The sequence below is a fragment of the Gavialis gangeticus genome, unplaced genomic scaffold, assembly GCF_001723915.1.
Source record: "Gavialis gangeticus isolate Ggan-Ray unplaced genomic scaffold, GavGan_comp1, whole genome shotgun sequence".
NCBI classification, from domain to species: domain Eukaryota; kingdom Metazoa; phylum Chordata; order Crocodylia; family Gavialidae; genus Gavialis; species Gavialis gangeticus.
In genome coordinates this window covers 31,485,520-31,506,429 of record NW_017729008.1, presented here as the reverse complement: position 1 = coordinate 31,506,429, position 20,910 = coordinate 31,485,520, and the positions used below count along the sequence as shown (strand labels likewise).

Sequence of the window (20,910 nt, the reverse complement as noted above, 5' to 3'; positions counted from 1 at the left end):
ATTCTCTTTTTTTCATTCGTCCCTGCAAATGTCTCTAGAATCTGTATTTGGGTGGATTCCCAAGTCTGTTCCCTTTAAGGGAAGGCAGTTGTAGGAACTACTGGAGTTTGAATTCTGAAGCAGTTTGGCACCATAGATAAAATGTTAGATAGTTTGACTAGTGTAATTACTGGCCTCCCATAGGCTTAAGATAGCTGCATTATTGTCAGTGAGCATCTCTACTACCAGTTTCTGTCAGATTCGCAACAAAGAGCCAAGAAGAAGTCTGGCCTTGTGATTAAGGAAATCTTGGTTCTGTTTCTGGCCCAACTACATACTTCCTGTGTAACTTTGGTCATGTGATTTTGCTCATTCTCTTTCTTCACATCACAGGCCTCCAGTGACAAGGATGCTTTCTTCCCCCACCTTTTCTGTGTGGACTGCCGGCTCGCTGATCTGTGACTGCTTAGGAATATGTGCAGCCTTTAGCAAAATGCTGGCCCTGATTCTGGTTGGGACACGTAGCACTACTTTCTTTGTGCCTGCTAGAGTTTTACTCTTTGGCATATGGCATAACGTGTACCAGGAGGATTAGAGCTGTTGTAAGGGCGCAGTGGTGAATGTGACTGTATTTCCTTTTCTGACCAGATGGAGCTTTATTATTCCGACTTCCATGCTGAGAGGGCAGCGAGAGAGAAGATCCACGAGGAGAAGGAGCAGTTGGCTGTCCAGCTGGCATACATGCTAAAAGAGCAAAGCAACCTTGAAGATCTTGGCAGGTAAGAGGCACTGCTGGCTTGAGATGTCTTTGTATCTTCTTGTCAGGTATCCAGGTTGTAACTGTATTGGTCTAGAGGCATGAGGAATCAGAACTCATGGTAGAGGTGATATCTTTTATTAGACCACTTAGAATTTTTCAAAAAAAAATATTTAATTGCAAGCTTTCGGGCACGAGCACCTTTCTTCAGGCATAGGAGAAAAGATTGTAAAAGTTCTCCTGGGTAGAAACAAAAGTTTATATTTCATAGGAGAGTTGAAGGTGTGGGAAAATCTCCTCTTTGGAACAGTTCATTTTATATGCAAATTAGGCTCAGAAAAGTTGGAATAATCTGTTTACCTTGAAGTTGTTTGGTGGTAAGCAGAATGTTAGCACTACATCCTGCTTACCACCAAACAACTTTGAGGTTTGTAAATAAAATGAACTGTTCCAAACAGGAGATTTCCCCACACCAACTCTCCTATGAAATATGAACTTTCGTTTCTACCCAGGAAAACTTTTACAATCTTTTCTCCTATGCCTGAAGCTTGTGCCCAAAAACTTGCACTTAAAGACCTTTTTTTTGTGCAAAATTCTAGGTGGTCTAATAGAAGATATCACCTCTGCCACGAGTTCTGATTCTTTTGCATCATCTTGTCATTCCTTGTGTCAGGGAGCTGATTAGAGATCATATTGTCCTGCACGAGAACAGGTGGTGATTACAGGTTCAGTGTGGTTTTAAAACCAAACCATTCTTCATACAGAAAGCTATTGAAGCCATGAAGCTGGCACCAGAACTAACTAGCTGATTAAATAATTAAGCAGATGACAATGGATCATTTGGGTTTCATCCAAAGGCTTGAAGCACCAAAATTACACAAACCTCATGACACCCAATGAGTAAAATAAAAATGTATACCTCTTTAGTAATGTACTGAAATCCACAGGCCTAGGAACTTTGTTAACTGGTAGGTTAACTTAATCTGAAACCTCTTCTGCCAAGTTTTTCAGGCATGTCCTAAAGAGTGAATTCACAGAGATGAATGGTATCTCCCAAAAACAACTCCACCCATTCTGTTTCCACCCAGCTATCTAGTGTTGTATAAGAAGGATCACTTCTATAATTAAAGGCAGAGTGACTTCTAACCATTCACATCTCTAAGCTTTTGTTCCTTCCCTTGGTTTTTCCTGACTTTTCAAAGAGAAAAAGCCAAGTTAAATGATATCTAAGGGGTTTTTTTTTTATTTTATGGTAACAATAATACTTTATTAAGGCACAAGATTGCACATGCTGCCCCCTTAGGCTGTCAGGCAAGCGTGGTTGTGCAGACCCATCTGCGGCTCCACATACTGCACATACAGGTGTATCCTGTGATGCTACCTTGCAGCACTAGGGGTTCTCTTGACCCCTGGATCTCCAGAGGTTAAAAAAAAAACCCGTACAGAAAAAAAATGGGGCGCCACACATGGGGACAGTGTGCACTTCCCAAAACGAGCCTGGCGAGCCAGTGCCACACTCCAGCTGCTATCCAGACTCCAAGCTGTAGGAGTGAGGCAGCTGCAGCTTCCCCCCAGCACTTGGGGTAATCTGCCACACACCAGAGGGCACATGGTATGGGCATTGCCTGGGAACAACTAGCAGCGGTACAAGGTGTCCCTCTGCTAGTTGTCCCCAGGGAACCAAACATCCACACTCATCTGGACACAGCCTTAGAGACTTAAATGCTTCTGCCTGGTTTCAGACCAGCACAGACTACCACCATTGTCCTCAGATTGTACTTTAGGAAGGGTGTTTACTCTGGTGTCTAGGTAAAATTTCCATTTGGATAATATATATTCTGTCTGCTTAAATTCTACCACCATCCACCACATTTTAATATAGTTTTCCTTCATATAACTGAGTGCAGAAACTAGTTGTTCTGTGATTAGTGGTTATGTGTTTCACCGAAGCTAAGAACTTGGAAACCAAAATCTCTTTGCAAACATTACATGTGAATGTGTCCTGCTCTCCTCCAGGACATGGAAGACATTTAGCCCAGAACGCTTTCCTATATAACTTGCCTTTTATACTTCAAATAGACTTTCAGTTATGTTAAACAATTTCAAGTCCTTAGAATGTTCGAAAGCATCGAATCCAATCCTCAAAGGTATTTAAATGCCTAAATCCTATTGACTTCCAGAATTTGATAGGGTCCCAGTTCAGTGGGAGCTAGGAACCATCTACCTTTGAGGATCTGGACTCGATTTCTGGTCCATAAGGCAGTATGAGTTAAAGCAGGGATCAGTAAACTAAGGCCTTTGGGCCTATTAATCAGTTTCATCCATCTGACCTGCAAAGCCCAAATGTTGGCAGCATTTTGGTGGTTGCCAACAGCAGGATGAGGGGGTATTTTTCAATAAGCTGCATTCATATTGGTGGGAAGAAACAGTGGCCAGGTAGGAAGAACTGGCTGGCTTGGGACCAAGCAACATTATTTTGGCCCACTGCTCCTAAAAGGTTGGTTGAATTAATGCAGTCCTGGGTGACCAGATCTACTGCAGAACACTGTGACACCATCTTCTGTCTGACCTGGTGTAACATCAAACAGGAATCTCTTCCTCATAGGTTTTTTCACTGTATTTAAAAGCAGGTGCCTCACCCCTTCTTTCATCTCTGCAGAAATTCTCTAGTGGAAATGCAAAGTCGGCATGGAGCAAGAACCTCGCTAGATCGAGAACATTTGCCTCATCTTGTTCAAAGAGGTAAATCTAAGAGAACTTTTGGATCAGGCTCTGAAATCTAGCCCTGCTGTGCCTAGTACAAACCAGCTTTGTGTTATGCCAGGGGCGGAGCGGACAACACAGAGTACTTTCAGGACTGCTCTGTCTTTGCCCAGCTGCTTGCTTGGGCATTTGAGAGCTGCTGATTGGGCAGAGGGTGCGGCACTCCTGTGACAGCACAGCGGTTCATTCTAGCATAATTTCCTAGTGCTAAATTCATGCTTGCACAGTGGAGTAAAAATGGGGCCTAATAGTGAACAGTCTTTCATTTGGTTTATTGGCAGGAACTGGTGGTCAAGACTGGCAGCAATCGAATATTCCAATGCATTCCTGTCCCAAATGTGGAGAAATTCTCCCAGACATTGACACACTTCAGATCCACGTGATGGACTGCATCATCTGAATGCTGGCCAACAGCTCCTCACAAAGGGGAGTTTCTTCACCTGCCAAGCAAACAGATTTTTTTCGGGTAGAACAGGACACAGTTCTATTCCAAAGAAAGTCTTTTAGGGTATTTTTCCCCCATTGGGTTCAGTGAAAGCCTTCACTCTGACCCTCCTTCACACCTCTGATTGGCTGTTCCTATTTTAATTTGCTCTAGGATGAGAATGTTTATAGTCTAAAATGAATAACTGTCGTAAAGAACTCCATGTATATTTGCAGCAGTGGAAGCCTTATGTAACCTTCACCTCACACGCTTCTCATCCTGATAGTTGATAGTCAATTATGACTGAGGAGGATTTATTGAACCTAGCTGAATGTATGCAGTCAAAGGGGAGATGAAGATGCACACTTTTTGTAAGTTTGAAAACTAAAGTGGTGATAAGTTTAACTAGGGAATACTCAATTGTGTTGGAGAAACTTAATAAAATGAAATTGTTTTGTAGGACGTTTGGAACACATCTTGCTCTTTCTCCAAGTAGCAGTTTTATTGTGGCCCCTTTAACTGTGTAAACTTGGTGTAGAATACTTGATGAGACATACACCCTTCGCTTTGCTTTACTCAGATAGGAGCAAAGTGCAAGATAAATTGGTTGGGCCTGCAGTATATATGTATATATACACTAGTATATGTCACTTGGTTTTATAGAAAAAGTCATAGTTTAAAATGTGCAGCTGTAATGATTCACTTGAAGTTGTACAGTAACATTCAAAATTATTGTGCTGAAAAGAGTTGGCACAGATATAAACTGACTGGAAGAGACTTACCTGGCTTTCTCATTTACAGAACAAAAAATAAATCTGTTTCAAAATACAGAAACCAAGTCTGCTTGTAGATATTTTAGTTGCCTTTTTATCCAGGTGCACATGCAATCTGAAAATCCACGCACATTGCACAAGTGCATATGTATTGGATTAATTCAATTATGTCAGCAGTGCCTAAATTCCTAGTTTACATAGTGATGTAATAAAAGTGCTCTCAACCAGGGTGCCATATCAAAACAGCCTTGGTCTGGACTTGAGGGGCTGAGCTAGAATCTCACCGTGACCGGCTGCTCTTTCTTGCTGTAGTGTGGTATTACCCCTGAAATCTAGAAAACGTGACATCAAAAAGTGAAGTGGAAATGCTCATCAAATAATATTAAACACACCTTTTTCATCCAAGCATCTTGGGTCTCTTCACCAACACTGACAGTGACAGTTCTTGGCATGGGGTTTTAGTTTGCTTTTGTTTTACAGATGGAGAAACCACCATCCAGGGAACTTTCATCCCCAGGTTCACTCATAGCAGTCACTACAACCCAGGCTGCCCAGCTCCCAACCCCTTGCTTTTTAACCATGATATATATAAGGGGGCGGGCAGCCTGGGTTGTAGTAGTGATTGCTATGAAAAAGGTTAAAAGTCTGTACAGGGTGAAGGCTTGTGCAATTTCAGTTTGCTCTGTCTGGGTTTTGAGCAATTACCTTTCCTTAAATGCTAAAAATGACTACCCAAGAAACATCATGGATTTCTACTACTGCAATTAAAGTGACTTGAAACCAACACTTACTAGACTTACATCCAGATTTCACTTTGAGGGACTTTAGCCAAAAACATAGATGATATGCTGGTATTGCCTAATGCCTCTTTCGAGTCATAGCATCACAGAGAAGTGGGGCTGGAAGGGACCTCCAGAGGTCATCTAGTCCAGTCCCCTGCCTGAGACAGGATCATCTCTATCCAAACCATCCCATATAAACCGTAATCTAAACTCTACATAAGACTACCTTCAGTCCTGACACAACGTAAACCTAACACCCTAACTTTCCCCAGGTAAAGGAGGGAATCATGGCAGCCAACATCCTGCTTCTATGAAATGTCAATATGTGCTCAGTGGGTCCTGGGTAGAGAGACATGGCCCCCTGCTACAGAGGAAGGCAAAACCCCCCACAGTCGATACCAATCTGACCATGGGGTAAAATTCCTTCCTGACCCCAAATCCCTGAGGGGAGGGGCAAGAGCCTCTAGCCAGGAACCTCAGGCTTTAGTCCTAGGAGCATTGGCACACTCCTCTTTGACAAACTAGGCTTAATCCTGACCAACTAGGCCACATCCAGATGAGCAGGAATATGCGTTTTCCTAGAGACAAGTAACAGTGGCATGCCTTGTGTCACTGTTGCTTGCCCCTGGGGGACGCCGGGCCATGTGTGCTGACATGCAGCAGGTTGCCCTGGGTGGGGTAGGGGAGGCTGGGGCCAGCAACTGTGGTGGCCCCAGCAGCCCTACCTGGGGTCCTGGCAGCCCTGGGGAGCTGCAGCCACAGCACTCCTGCAGCAGGGAGTCTGGCCAGCAGCTGGAGCATGTCTCCAGCCAGTGTGGCGCCAACCAGCCAGGCTCCAGTTTTGGGTGGTGCACGCTGCCAACACATGGGCCACCGTGCGTTTTGGCATAGGTTTTTGTAATCCCAGGATCAAAAAAACCCCACACTACAAAGTCAGGGAGCACCTGCATGTGTAGTGTGTGGTGCCACAGACAGGTTTGCAGTGCCACATACCGCACATCCGTGTTTATCTGGATGCAGCTCTAGCGTCTTTCAGAGTTGCAAACTCCGGCCTTTGAAATGTGTGGGCTTCTCTTAATGTACCCAGTTTTATTACGGTAGCTCTGCAATTACTATAAATTAGTATTAGCAATTTGATAGGATTACATTAGCTCTCACATGAATGTATTCAGTGATTCTCAACCAGGGTGCTGCAGCACCCTTGGGTGTAATGAGATCCTTTTAAGAGTGATGCACAATACTGGCACTATTGGGTGCGCAAACACATGCACATAATTCACAATATAAACCCAGAGATTTTGAATACGAATCCCCAGTGTCAAAAACATCCCAATTTTTTGTCATATTGCCGAGCTCTTTGCAATAGAATTGCTTTATTGTTTTTTCAAAGATGGAGTGAAGCTGATCTGGTGTTTTTCAAGGGAGGCCTTGAGTCTACAAAGAACAACTGTATTGGACCAGCTGCCCTTCCCTGCCCCCTGGCACGCTTGTGCTGGCTGCCCCCACACTCTGCGGCAGGCAGGCAGGCAGGCAGATGAATGACAGCCATGCTTTTTGGGTTAGCTCATCCCTGTGGTTTCTCCCATGCTCCCAGGACCTATGAAAGGGGTGGTGGGGGCAGATGGCTCTGGCTGCTGGCATGTGCAACCTCAAGGGAGCAGCTTCAGCTGCAGGGACCATCCTTGCCCCCTCAGGTATGGACTGGGGGTGGGAAGGGGATGCAGGGGGTGGAAAGAGCAGGGGATGAAGCCCTGCTGTGCTTGCCCTCCCTGGTATCAGCTGAAGCTGGGGCACTCCTGCAGATCAGTGTTTCTCAACCTTTTTAGCCTCAAGGCAGCCCTCCACAACTTCTCTGAATTTAGCTGCTAGCTCAGTAAATCACAACCAGCACCCCAGCGTGCCACCAAATTCAGAAGAGTTATGGAGTGTTACCTTGAGGCTAAGGTGGAGAATCACTGTTTTAGTTTAAAGAGTTACTGCAACAACATGCAGTTCCTCCTGTCTTTATATAATGGACATCTACAGGGTGGAGGTGCTTATGCCAAAGCCCCTAATACAGTGGTTCTCAACAGGGTGCTGCCACTGTCGTGGGGTGCAACTGTCTCGCGCACCTTTTGTTATCAGGAAGCATGCAAGAGCTGAACCGAGAAGCGGCTGCAGGAGAAAGCTGTGTGCGCCTGCATTACGCTTCTGCTGTACTTCTCGCAGGTCAGCTGCAGAGTGCCTGCCAAAAAAGGCTGGCAGCAACTGGTGTAGGGTCGTGGTTCTCGGCCTTTTCAGACTCAAGCCCCCACCTCCGGAAACTCAAGGTCCCCTCAAAAAATGCCAGTTCTTAGTTTTCACTCATTGCTTGACTACAGAAAATCCTTCTGTTGTAGGCAAAAAACAGGCTTGATTGGGACTGGAGCATCTTGTCCCACAGCAAAGCCCATCCCATGCAGACCCACCAGCCCCTCACCCCACATGGTGTACCTGTGAAGCCTCGCATTAAGACTTGGCCTTCGAGTGAATTGTTGTCCGGGCCTCAGTTGTGTACACAACCCTGCCCCAGCCCGTTTTGATGCGAATCAAACCATGAACCCTGAATTAAACCCCAGATTGATGAAGCCTGGATTAAATTTTGGACTAATTAACACCAGATTAAATTACAGCTATAACCCTGGATTAAACCTCAGGCTAATAAACCCCATATTAAATCCTAGAATAATTAACTTCAGATTAAATATATTAATGAACCACAGATTAAACCCTGTCATAATGAACCAGAGATTACGCCTCAGAATAATGAAAGGCAGAATAAACCCTGGAATAATGAACTACAGATTAAATCCTGGATTAAACCTTGGACTAATGAACCTCAGATTCCACCCGACTAAACTCTGGATCAAACTCTGAACCTTGGATTAAATTTCAAAACAACGAATCCCAGAATAAACCCTGGACCAAAGCCTAGGCTAATGAACCTCAGATTAAACCCTGGACCAAATCCTGGATTAAACCTCAGGATTTGGTTTAATCCTGGAATAATGAACTACATATTAAACCTCAGATGGATGAACTCCAGATTAAACGCTAGAATAACGAACCATCTCAGACTCCAGGCTCAACCTTGGAATAATGAACTCCAGATTCAACCCTGGATTAAACTTCAAACTAATGAACATCAGATTAAACCCCAGAATAAACTCTGGATTCAATTTTGGATCTATGAACCTTGGATTATATCTCAAACTAATGAACCCCAGATTAAACCCTGGAATAATGAGCTCTGGAGTCTGGATCAAACCCTGGACTAAACACCATATTTATGAACCTTGGATTAAACCCTGGACAAACGCGCCCCAGATGAAATGCTGGAACAATGAACTGCGGATTCAACCTGCGATTAATGAATTGCGGATTAAACCCTCGAAGAACGAACTGCAAACTAAACCTCAGAGTAACACACTCCAGATTAAACCCTGGATTGACCCTCAAACGAATGAACCTCTGATTCAATGCCGAACTGAACCTCGGACGAAACTCTGGCATGATGAACCTTGGATTAAACCTCAGATTTATGCACCCCGGACTAAATCCCGGAATAATGAGCTCTGGAGTCTGGATCAAACCCTGGATGTATGAACCCCGGGTTCATGAACGTCGGGTTAACGCACCCCGGATTAGCCCTCCCCCACGCAGGAGGGCGCCCCGCCCCGGAGCCGCCGTCCCGCAGCGCAGCGCCGCGCCGCCATGCAGGGTGAGGGGCGGGCAGGATGGCGCCTGGAGACCGTCCTGCGGCACCTGCGGCCCGGCCGCCCCGTATCCTTCCCGCTGCAGGCAGGGCCCGGGGGGCCGGGGCTCCAGCCCGCCGCGCTCCTCCCTGCCCCGGCCCTGGGCCCTGGGCCTGCTCCGCCCGGCCGCCTGCGGCCTCTGCTCTGTAACCTTGGGTCGGGGCAGCTGGGCGCCGCCCGACCCTCTCTGACCGGGGCCGAGGGGGCTGAGCTGGGGCAGGGAGCTGACCTGGTGCGGCAGCCTCCCCCCGTCCCTGTCGCTGTGGCAAGTGCAGGAGAGGGGGCGCTTGTCCCGGTTTGGGGCTCCCTGTGGGAGGCTTGCACCGACTCTGGCGCGGGCTGTGACTGTGTATGCTAATCTCTTCTCGCCGGTATTTTGAATAAAGAGTATTGCTGCAAAGCAAATGGGAAGAAGGGGAGCAAGTCTCAGGATAAAAATGGGTAAGAACCTTGTATATGGATTATGGCATGTATTTATTGTGGTTTCACCTGGGTAATAACCATCAGATTCTGGGAGTCCAGGCATACTTGGAGATGCTTTCGTAAAAGTAATTTTATTTTTGTATTCCTTAATGTATACTGCAGGCAGCACTTCCTACTTCAGCACGAGTTGGCGCTGCTACAAACCCAGGGGGGTTCCAGTAAGTGACATTTAACTTCTTTTTCATACTAAGTTTGAAGATGAGTGTCCACTCTCTATATAATTGCCTCTTTTTTTCTGATGGCCATATTTCCATTCGGTGTGCAAATTAAATCTTGTGGGGGCATTTTCTCATCTGTTTAAAGGGACTTGGAGACTGATGATCATGTTTCAAGGGTCTGTTTACATGAGTATGACCCTCTCAGGTAGGTATATTGAGAATCAGATGCGTCCAGAGCCCCTGCTTTCATGCTTTGGACGCCAGAGGTTGAGCACTGCCTTCTTTTTTTTTTCCCCCCGTTGTTGAATTTGGGTGGAAAGAAGAGGTGAGCGGTGGTGGCACTTGTCCTCTGGGTGCTCAGAGTGCTCCCAGCAAGCGAGGAGTTCTGGCAGGAGTTGCACTGATGTGCCAGTGAGGGCAAAGAGCACGCTGCACGTGCACCACACGGCCAAAAGGGCTGTGGCTGCAACCCCCCACCTCCCTTCTGGATCCACCCATGGAGACCTCCTTTTAGGAGGGTGGAAGGTGGGTCAAAGGGACAGCTGCTTTTATACCTAGAACTCACGCTTCCAAATCAAGAAAACATTATATTAAATAATTGTGTATGTAATACCTTAAACATATTCAGCTGGATTGGGAAACATGTAAGCCTAAGGAAAAAACAAACAGCTTCTCATCATACATTCCTCCTCTTGCCCAGTGTTATCTTACCCTGCATTTTATGATGATCTACCAAGGGTAGGACAGGTTTTATATGCAGTCTGTACATTGCCAGGCAGCTCTCTGGAGCAGTGTACAGAATGGAAACTGTTCAAAACCCAACAGCAAAAATGAGGGTCTGAACTATTTTGCCTTTTAAAAACAAACCCCTTTCTTCACAGTCAGGAGGGGGGGAAAATCATTATCTTTTTTCTTTCCTGACTGATTTGTTCATAGAGAAGATGAGTTTTCAGGATTTTTCTTAGAGAGCTGTCTTTTCATCTCTGTTACGAGTGATTCTGTTTCTCTCTGTCAGCAGTTAATTCCATGAAATGTGTATTTTATTTTTCTTTTCAGGCCACAGCTGAAACGGGAGCAGTCCATGGAGAACATCAGTACTTCCTTCTCTTTGCACTTATGTAATCATTTCTGTTTATCTTCGCAGTTACACTCTAGATAATGATCTTCTGACCCCAGAGCAAAGGCACTTCTATGAGGAAAACGGTTATCTACTCATTAAAAACCTTGTTTCTGATGAAGATATTGAGCGTTTCAGGTACAGGGCAGCTATCTAATCTAGCCACAAACTTTTTGCTATTTGGTAATTTTGCATAATTTATTGAAACCCTATGAACCCCGGGGTTTCCTGAACTGGAAGCGCAGTATCAATGACTAATTTATCCTGCCATTTAAATGTTTTAGAGAGAGGTAGTTAGCAGTGTTTATCTCAAGTCAGGCAGACGGGCCAATTTATTCAGAAAGCCATAAGATTAAATATTTTAGTGTAGTAAAGTGGTAGAATGCCTACTGACATTTTTTTTTTAATATTCTTTTTCAGAAATGAATTTATAAAGATCTGTAAAAAGGAGATACAAGTACCTGGATTAATAGCAATGCGAGATGTGACCATTGCTAAGTCAGAGTTCGTTCCAGATGAAAAAGCAATTACTAAAATTCAGGATTTTCAGGAAGATGAGGAGCTCTTCAGATATTGTACCCTGCCTCAGGTTAGAAGGGGAAATCGTACTGGTTTCTAAAAATAATGGCCCATGTAAAGAAACGTGTATTGTCAGGACATCAAAGCCTCCTTTGTCCACTTCCAGATGTAACCCTGAGAAAGGGTGTGAGGGGTAGGGGACACTTACAGCACTGCTAGGATTTCGCTTCACTGTGAGCTTTCTAAACTGCGCCCAATGGCAGCATCCAAAGGGCAACTGGATTTTACAGGTTTAGGTTATTTTAAGAACCAACACATTTTTTTTCTTTTAATAAGAAAAGTAACAGAAAATAGATCTACGTATGTGGAAGTGCTGTAGAAATCTCTTTATAACTGGATTATATTGCATGTAGCAACATAAAATATGATTGATTTGCTCCTGTAAAACACGCTTACCCTGCAGGCTCATTTAGAAAAAGCACATGTGAACAAATAACATCTTATAGTTCTTTTGATGTGGCTGTTATATTGCAATAGCTTTCTGCAACCCCTTGGCAAGATTAACTATAACAACCACACGGTGTGTTTGCCAGTATTGTTTTATCTCCAGTAGGGACCTAGCAGTGCTAGCCACAGATCCCACCTCATCAGGACTGACTGCCGTAGTCTTGCCAGTAAAAGTGTATAGTTTAGATCTGACCAATACATGGTGATTGCTTTTTGTTGGATTCTACTACATATTGCAACAATGTAATTTCTTTCTTATTCTTAATTTTCTTTATCTTAGATCCTAAAATACGTTGAGTGCTTTACCGGGCCAAACATAATGGCCATGCACACAATGCTGATAAATAAACCTCCAGATCCTGGTAAGGATGATATTAGATGAGGAGGAAAAAGAAGCTTCACTTTATAATAATGGGCGACTTTCTATCTAGTTAAGAATTTTTTAAGTGCAATTTTTCACCTAGACTTTAAAATGTTCTCTATTTTTTTTTCTAGTTCAGGGCTCTGAATCAGTCAGGTTCATACCTATTTTTAAGCATGTGAGTACTTCCACTGAAGTCACCGGGGGGTACTTATTTAAAGTTGGGCACGTATCTGGCTGAATTAGGGGCGTTGTATTTTTCGCTCAAAACTGAGAAACTCTTTTTCCTAATGGCTTTAGAATATGGTTTTTGCATATCTCCCCTCTTCTATATAGGAATCTGAATCACCTGGGCAATGTTCCTTTTGAGGAAACCATGTTTCAAGGAGGGTTATAGCTTGGCCATATCCTGCCAGTATTGTTGAAAATTTTCTAAACCTGCTTCTTGATTCAGGAATAAATTAACTTTTGGCCAATTAACTTTTGGCCAAGTTGAGCTTTGCACTGGGGTTTACTGGCTTCATGTATTAACTGGAAAAAACTTTTAACTTGGAAAAAATATTGACTTTTTTAAAAATCTGTCTGCAGCTTGAGCCTTTAAAATCTCGCTTTTAAAGTAGGCTAAGATTTATAAAGCCTGGGCCCAAAAGTTAGGTTCTTTTGAAATATATATGGATCTTTTGGGTTTGTGCCTGTATTAAATGTAGGTTAAAGGCACAGGCATTGTTCAGATATAGCCTGTAACAGCCTGAGTTTTCAAAACCTCAGCATTGAGTTAGAAGTGTAGATAGTGTCCTCTGGTAAATTGAGTGGTCAGCATTTGAAATAAAGACTTAAGAGCATAATTTTTGGCTCTTATTCTTGAAAATCTTGACCCTAAAGCATATGAGAGAGATTTCTAAATCTTAACCTCATTTAAGATATTAGAATCTTTTTTTTTAAGTTACGCTAGATAAATTTAATGTGATAATATTCAGATAGATTCTGTTTTTATTTTTCACATCTACCTTTGTTAGTACTTTTAGCAAATATCTACTGTATCAAAACACTTTAACCTGGTTTACAAGCATCATCTCCCCTGTGCGCTGCACTTAGAAGTGCAGTAGAGTTTACAAGTCTTGGAGTAGCAAGAGGTAGTTAGCCACATTTGTTTGAAGTCAGGGCAGGGTGGCATGGTTCAGAGGCTAGCTGGTTCAGCAAAAGCTTTCTTAGCCAATACCCTACTTTGTCATATGCTACAAATGGACTTCCCAAGTATTTGAGGAAATTTGAATTTAGAAACGCAACAGACACTTGATCCATTTTTAAACTTGATCCATATGAGACATCACTTAATAAAATAACAATTACCATAAAGTTCATGGCTGGAAATATAATGCATTTCACATCCTGAATCCAGCTGCACCCCTAACCAGTGCAAAGTGAGACTAGTTCTTACAGCATGCTGTGACCCCTCACGATAGCTGAACAGTGAAAACTCCCCACTGGTGCCAAATGGTTTAAGCATTTCCTTGTTGAGAATTCTTCTTGTTCCAGGTAAGATGAGCTCTCGCCATCCCATGCATCAAGATTTGCACTACTTCCCCTTCCGTCCTGCAAATCTCATTGTGGCTGCCTGGACGGCCATGGAGCGGATAGATCGCAGCAACGGCTGCCTGGTTGTGTTGCCTGGAACGCACAAAGGCTCCCTGAAGCAGCACGATTACCCTGAGTGGGAGGTAGAGTTGCACATGGGGTTCCTGTGGATGGTGTGTGGAGTCTGGGGCCCGTAGACGGGTTTTGTTTGGTAAAGTTGAATCATGCAGATTTGTTACTGGCTAAAGCTCCTATGTAGCTGTGAGGTTTTTTGGTATATCTTGCCTTGTTATGGAGTATGAGCCTTTTTTGGGTCAGGGACTGACTTCTGTGTCCATGTTGCACGCTGGGTGTTCCAGTAGCCTAGAGAGTGATGATGGGCACACAATTCAGCTGTTCACTGGGGAGACATTACCCCATACTAGAAGTGGGGATAGTTTTTCTGTGCTTCACAGCCCTCCAGCCCTCAGTTGTCAAGAAGTTTATGCAAATTCGTAACATGTCAAGCATAAGTGGCACCCATCTTTCTGACTCTGTGGACTGGAGGAGTGGCATGGGGTCAGATGGCAGGCCAGATCCCATGCATGGTCAGTGCGTGCAGTCAACATGGGTGTGATCCAGCATGCTGGCCTAACCCCGTGCAGCCAGCCTGCAGATACCAGGGGTCCAGAAATTTGAAGGCAGTTAATGTCACCAGTGCTCCCCCACCACCAAATTTCAGGACCCTTGGAGACCCCTGAGGGCCGGATGACACAGCTCCATGTGCCAGATCCAGCCTGGGGGCTGGAGGCTGAGCATCCCTGGTATTGAAGACACAGTGATGTTTAGTCCCAGAGGTTGGCCCCAGGAACATATTTGTTTTCTTCAAGCAGATAGGAGTGCTGTGGACATGTGTAAGATCAGACGCTTAGCAAAATGAAAATATCCTCCTAGAAGAATAGTTTGTAAGCCAACTGTACAGGCCTATGAGGAACATCTTTCTTGCCTGAATAATTATCCTGAACATAGTGGTTTGGGGTGTTGCTTCAAAGGAAAAATGTAGCATTCTTGCAACATCACATAACTCAGAAATGGCCAGACTGAATTTAGGCACACTTTCCCCTCAGAAACCCACAGGCAGCTCTTAGGCAGGCACATGAAATTATATAGATTTCCCACTTCCCCCCTCCACCATGAGTCTCTGCAGCAGTTTAAACATTTGAACTTTGTATTGTCTCCAGGGTGGTGTCAATAAGATGTACCATGGGGTGCGTGACTATGATGCAAACCAGCCCGGGGTTCACCTTGAGATGAAGAAGGGCGATACTGTGTTCTTCCATCCTCTGCTGATTCACGGCTCAGGAGCAAACCGAACTCAAGGCTTTCGAAAGGTAAGAACCATTTCAAGGTAAAGTATTCAGTTTGCTGTATAGTCTTTTTAACATAAAACAGCTAAAAAAAACCCTCCTCTCAAATCTGTGACTATCTCATGGTTCCTTGCATGCCAGGAGATTTTTTGGTTTGTTTTTATAGGTTTCTGAAGCGACTTTTGCTGTAATGCTACTTTAAAATAGGCCAGTTTCACTTTTAGAGAAGTGATGTAATGCAGTAGTATATTTTTTGGAGAGGTGTATAGTAAGGCGCAGATTCTGGGAAGGAAATGAACACTAGCAATTCCAACAGAATTCAAGGCTATTTCATCAGATTTTAAGCTGCCTTTGAAGGAGAAAGTGTATTGCTTTAATTTTTTCGCCTTTAAAGCCTTTAACATGAACTAACTAATCCTTGTATAGGGAGGGTGAGGCTTAGATTAATTAAAGTTTGAATGACTCATTGACCTAATTCCACTCTGAAAGGCTCCTTAAAAAAGGAACAATGTGAATTCTTATTAAAAGTGCTTTTTTCCCAGGTGAAGATTTCCAAAAGCGGAGGCGCACGCTAAAAGCATAAGGAGGGGCTCACACGGGGCTACAACAGTGTTTGCTCTAAAATGATTTGATGGGGTGTCAGCAGGTCACTACTTTTGGCTTGGTGTCTGTAACTATAGTGGAACTGACTCCAGATTTTTTTCATGCAGGCAATATCTTGTCACTTTGCAAGTGCAGATTGCCATTACATCGATGTCAAGGGCACTAGTCAAGAAAACATTGAGAGAGAAGTTCTGGAAATTGCACAGAAAAAATACAGTGTGACTATCCCTATTACCTTGAAGGTAACCAAGAATCAGACCCTGCAGCCGGTTGTCCTAATGACACAAACCATTTTTAGTTGTAGTTTATGCATATTGATTGTGTGCTTCAGGTATTTTGTGCTTTTTATTACTTAATTCATAAGCAGTTATTTAAGGGTAATGACCCATCCATTTTAAAATGTTTTAACATAGGTCCACTTACAACTGTGAGCAGATGAGAATGTTTGATTTCCTCAGGATGATGCTTATTATAATGACTGGCAAGCCTGATTTGGCTTATCTTACCAAACTCAAGCGAGGGAGAGCGATTCCAGGGATAATGCTCGTGAGATGAGGCAGGATACATCCGTGAGTTTAGACTCCAAATGGCAGGTACTCACCACTGGTTCTAAAGTCCACTGTGGTGGGGAGCTAAAAGACAGAGCAGATACCTGGTACTCCTTGCACGGGGCTGAATGGTTGCTGTTGTTCAGGGCAATTATAGGATTGGCTCACAGTTTTGTCTTAAATCATTGGTGTGACTTCTGTTTAAAGTCAGTAGCTGGACCCAAAGATCTGAGGAGAATTTTGATTGGTTGTGTGTGCTTTTTAATATAATCCCCTTGTAACAATTGGCACTTGGGACATTTGCCAGAGTGATGGGTATCATGGGTATCTTACTGTATCCTGAAATTGCCCAAGACACCAGGTTCCTCTTAAATCAGCAGCACAATAGTCCTTTCTCTGACGGAGCATCCATTGGAGGAAGGTCAGCTGCTTGCTACTGCTTGGTTTTTGGTGTCTTTTCGATCCCCTCCCCACCTCTCACCTCTAGTTCTTCCAACCTAGCTAATCAACGGCTTTTCTAACCCACCCATCAGTGTGGAATTGAGGCAGCATGGAGCAGATTTCTCAAAAGCTTTGTTTAGAGAGACATTTTTTTTTTTTTTTAATCTTCAGAGCAGTTACTGACATGTACTAATTTCCATCTGTAACTGCTCTTCTTCAGCTTCCCTGATTTGCCCCAGGCAGAGCTGGCATCAGGACCGCACATGGAGATCAGAATTCCCTGTCCATTCTCCTGTGCCCAGTCTGTCTCTCTCGGACTAGGCTGGCTTGCTTCCACTTTTGCAGAGAAATGGTGACAAACGTAGTCATTTTTTACTGTTTCCATATTCCTATTTTGCACCTAATTCTGTCCACTGGTTTCTTTGTAATCTTGTACCCTCTACCTGGTTCCTGTGTGCCTTCACAGAGCCTGTCTGCTGTTGGAAAGAAGCACTGTAATAAATCTAGTCAGCCATAGAGCATTTTACGTTGTGCAGAAGGTCAAAGCAGCTGAAGATACAAAAGGGAGGCTTAATATTGTGTGTACAAGAAAATAAGTTTTTTTTCTTTCTGTCATCTGATTTGTTCCTCTTGCAATATACGGGTGTTATCCCATAGGAATATTATTATAAATGTGACAGCTTCTTGTGTTTAGTTGAAAATTTTCAGTGTAGCATTTGTGTCTCTCTCCTACTCCCGCCTTTCTTGATATTTTTTTCTCTTTTCGTATGTCATAGAACTTATATGAATCTCACAGATGGACTCATCTTTTTGTGGCCTTCAGTATTTGTGTGTTGACTTTGTTCTGCCATAATATATTTATACAGAAGCTTTAGGGAAAAATCATGAATTTTGTTCGTTTAAAATATGTAGCTAAGGGGGAAGAAAATTCAACTTGGGTGTCTTCAGAAATAAATACTGTGCCCCAGTCTACCTAATACTGTATTTTCTTGCTGTGACAGCTCTGCTTGTAATTCAAGGGAATCAGCCTGTTCTTTCCCCAGTTATCTGTGGATGTGGCCTGCTGTCACAATCCCCCTTTCCCAGCTTCCCTTCCTTTCTCACCTATTACACCTTGATCTTTTTCTTTATGTTTAGGAAGCAGGTGGCAAGGTCAGGGGATACCCTTGGTGGATGTGTTGCTCACCAGGTTCTCTCTCTCAGCTTCCTTCAGCTTAGTTCTGGGCTGTGTCTACCGCTGTTGCTGTTCCTCTTCTCCCCTCGGCAGCTGACCTTTTCCACAGGAGCCGAGCCTTGCCAGGATTCTCCTTGATATGTATAGCTTTTTATTCGCAGGTTGGAGCCTCTGTTTTAAAGTCCACAAGCTCCAATCCAGTAATCTGGGGCCTCAGCCCCTTTTACCACCCCTCATGAGCAATTGGGTTCACTGTTCACACCTCTGCCTTGTTCAGACTTCTCTGGGACCTCCTTCCTCTCTTCACAGTCCCACCACAAACCAATGGATTAGTCTTCATGAAAAATACTCAAACAGAAATGGCGTCAGTGCCCTCTTAGTAACAACACAGTCTTCTGCCTCCAATATGGCAGCCATAACAAAAATAAAGAAAAAAATCATATCCTGTCTAATTAGTTTCCATCTCTCCATTCAAAATCTCCCCAACAGGCTGCTTCTCCCCTTTCTTCTGTCTCTTCCAAATCCCCTGGAGCTCAGTTGTCTTTTTCTGAGGTCAGGAACTCCATCCCACTGCTTTCTAGGCCTTTTTTCCCAGACAGTTGCTAGGTCTGGCTCAAACTCTTTCCCCTCCTCTTTAGGTCCTTCAGCAGAGGTTTAAATAACCAGGTAACTCTCCCTGTCCCACTTCCTGGTGCCTGGGAAGGAGTCGCTAATCAGTTAATTAGCGAGTCCTTAAACCACCCACTGTTTCATCTCTGAAAATGGTGGGTGGCCCTCTATATTCCCTTCTGGGTTCTCTTCTTTTTTCCCCCACTCTTTAAATTCTACAACCTCTGTTCCTCCATCTCTTGTTCTCCTCTGTCTAGTAACAGGGCCAGGGTTCACACATCTCTCCCAAAAAACAGTTACTAGGTATTTCAGCGTATATTATATGCAAGCAATACAGTAAGAGCAGGTTCTACCACTTACAGGTGAAAGCAATCCATGAGGAGCAGAACAGTGAGCAGGCTCAGCTCCCTAGCTGCTGCTACTCAGTTAGATGGTATATGGAAAGATTTTTTCCCTTGGTTCTGTTTTCCACTCCCCAAAACCAAAACTAAACAAGGGGTGTAATATATTCTAGGGCATGCTGCACATGAGAAAATATGGCAATCTGTTCTACTGCTGTTAACTTTTATTTTTGTTTTAAGGACACCTGGATGATACGGGGACGGCTTGTGAAAGGAGAGAGAATTAATCTTTAGACAAATCTTTGAACATCAGGAATGGAAAACCAAGTGCCAACACGTTGTATTCCTGGGCACAGACTCAGGTTCTCCACTGTGATTTGTTCATAATTTTGCACTTTCTCTTTCTCCATGTTTTGTCTGACTTAGGCTAAACATTGCATGCAAGTTCACATCTAACAAATCTGCTTTATGACATTTTGGGTTGAAATGTGAATGCCCCGAGACTTAATGAGTGTTAATGAGAAAGTAGTTAAAGAAAACATGCCAGCAGTAGCAAAATAGAGGTATTTATTGTTTGTTAAAGAGCTGAGGTCTCAACCACCTACTTAAATCTTACCAGTAGGTAACTACCAGTTTTAGATTCAGATGCATCTTTCTTGACATAATCTGAATTGATACTAATATAACTTTTATATGGTCTCCTAGCTATAATGGGTTTAGTTTTTACTAAACAAATGAAAAGCAGTAAAGTAGTCTATTTGAATATGAAGCATCTTGATGTGGTGCTATTTAGGGAATGTTTACTTGATTTAGACAAGATGGGGAGTAGTACAAGAACTGCAAGGTGGGTAAAGAAATTACTGAAATTGAGATGGTGGCTTTCGCTGAAAGGGAAGCAGTGGAGCTGGAGAAAGGTAGGAAGGTTACCGATTTGAGCTCCTTAGTGACTAAATATAAGAAAGTAGGGGTGAGCTGATGGGGTGGTTTGGCAAAGCACTGGAGTATCAGCCAGGGAGAGCTGACAATCACCTTGTTTGAAATTGGCTCCAGCAAGCAGAGATTTTTCTCTTAACCTTTTTACTTGCTTCCCTCTCTTCCATTTGTTGAAAAATAGAGGGTTCCTCTTCTGAAACTGCCACATTTATAGGAAAAGGCTTGGTGCTTCATGGCAATGCAGGAAAGTTAATTTAAAAAATGGTAAAATAATTATGCTTATCTGCCTAAAAATGGCTAAAGTCAGCAAGGCCTAATTGCTGCAATGCAATACACTTGTTTTTTAAGTTAGCTGTTTTATTAAGAAAAAAAAATACTTTGAAATAAAGATTAAGCTAAAACAATTATGGATGTGTTGGTCCATTATTTCCACAAATCTGATACTATGCTGATGTTGGATGTAGAAAGTCATTCCTCCAAGAGATTGTGGGTTGTGGTAACTCTCCTTGTTTTCTCTAAAGATTTGTGATCTTTTTAACACACAAAACCACCACAATGACAGCTTTTCTGTAAGCAGGGGCAGGCAATTATTTTGGGTGGAGGGACGCTTACTGAGTTTTAACAAGCCATCGAGGGACACATGACAGGGAGTTGGGCAGATAAATATTAATTTTCTACATTTTTTAGGGGCCCCGTGGGCTGCATAGAATGGTCTGACAGGCTGCATCTGGCCCATAGGCCACATTTTGCCCACCCCTGCTGTAAAGGGTCTCTGTGGGCACAGTATTTTATCTCTGGAGTCTTTGGTTTAATCCCATCTTGCCTTGGGACATGTAAACCCAGGTCTAGCACCTCCCAGAAGCATGCCCAGACACTAGGGCACTCAGTTGTTCACTATCCAAGGGGCTGGGGATGCTCTCTCATCTTCCTATTAAAGACTTTCT

General features: G+C 43.5%; 2 protein-coding genes across 5 annotated transcripts in view; both read left to right on the top strand.

The window, feature by feature from the left end:
- Positions 1 to 4,761, top strand: part of OPTN (optineurin) — a 35,670-nt gene extending 30,909 nt beyond the window's left edge. Inside the window, exons 11-13 of one of the 3 annotated variants that reach the window (XR_002096076.1) lie at positions 628 to 758; positions 3,367 to 3,478; positions 3,781 to 3,797. Coding sequence is in view for 1 of the 3 variants with exons in the window: in XM_019509556.1 (XP_019365101.1) it covers positions 628 to 758; positions 3,396 to 3,478; positions 3,781 to 3,899 (333 nt within the window). In the remaining 2 variants the exon portion in view is untranslated. Of the gene's footprint in view, positions 1 to 627; positions 759 to 3,363; positions 3,479 to 3,780 lie in introns of all 3 variants that reach the window. The other 2 variants (XR_002096075.1, XM_019509556.1) reach the window with 2 other exon arrangements.
- Positions 4,762 to 9,174: 4,413 nt separating this feature from the next.
- On the top strand, positions 9,175 to 20,370 carry PHYH (phytanoyl-CoA 2-hydroxylase). Of its 2 annotated transcripts, none has more exons than XM_019509554.1 (9): positions 9,175 to 9,279; positions 9,837 to 9,892; positions 11,037 to 11,147; positions 11,430 to 11,598; positions 12,316 to 12,397; positions 13,933 to 14,114; positions 15,192 to 15,341; positions 16,028 to 16,162; positions 19,274 to 20,370. In XM_019509554.1, the coding sequence occupies exons 1-9, from the start codon at positions 9,211 to 9,213 to the stop codon at positions 19,325 to 19,327; spliced, it is 1,008 nt and encodes a 335-aa protein (XP_019365099.1). In that variant the 5' UTR covers positions 9,175 to 9,210; the 3' UTR covers positions 19,328 to 20,370. The 2 variants fall into 2 exon arrangements, with proteins under 2 accessions (XP_019365099.1, XP_019365100.1); XM_019509555.1 differs by lacking the exon at positions 11,037 to 11,147 and adding an exon at positions 10,949 to 10,986 and having other exon boundaries at positions 9,178 to 9,279.
- Positions 20,371 to 20,910: the final 540 nt, after the last annotated feature.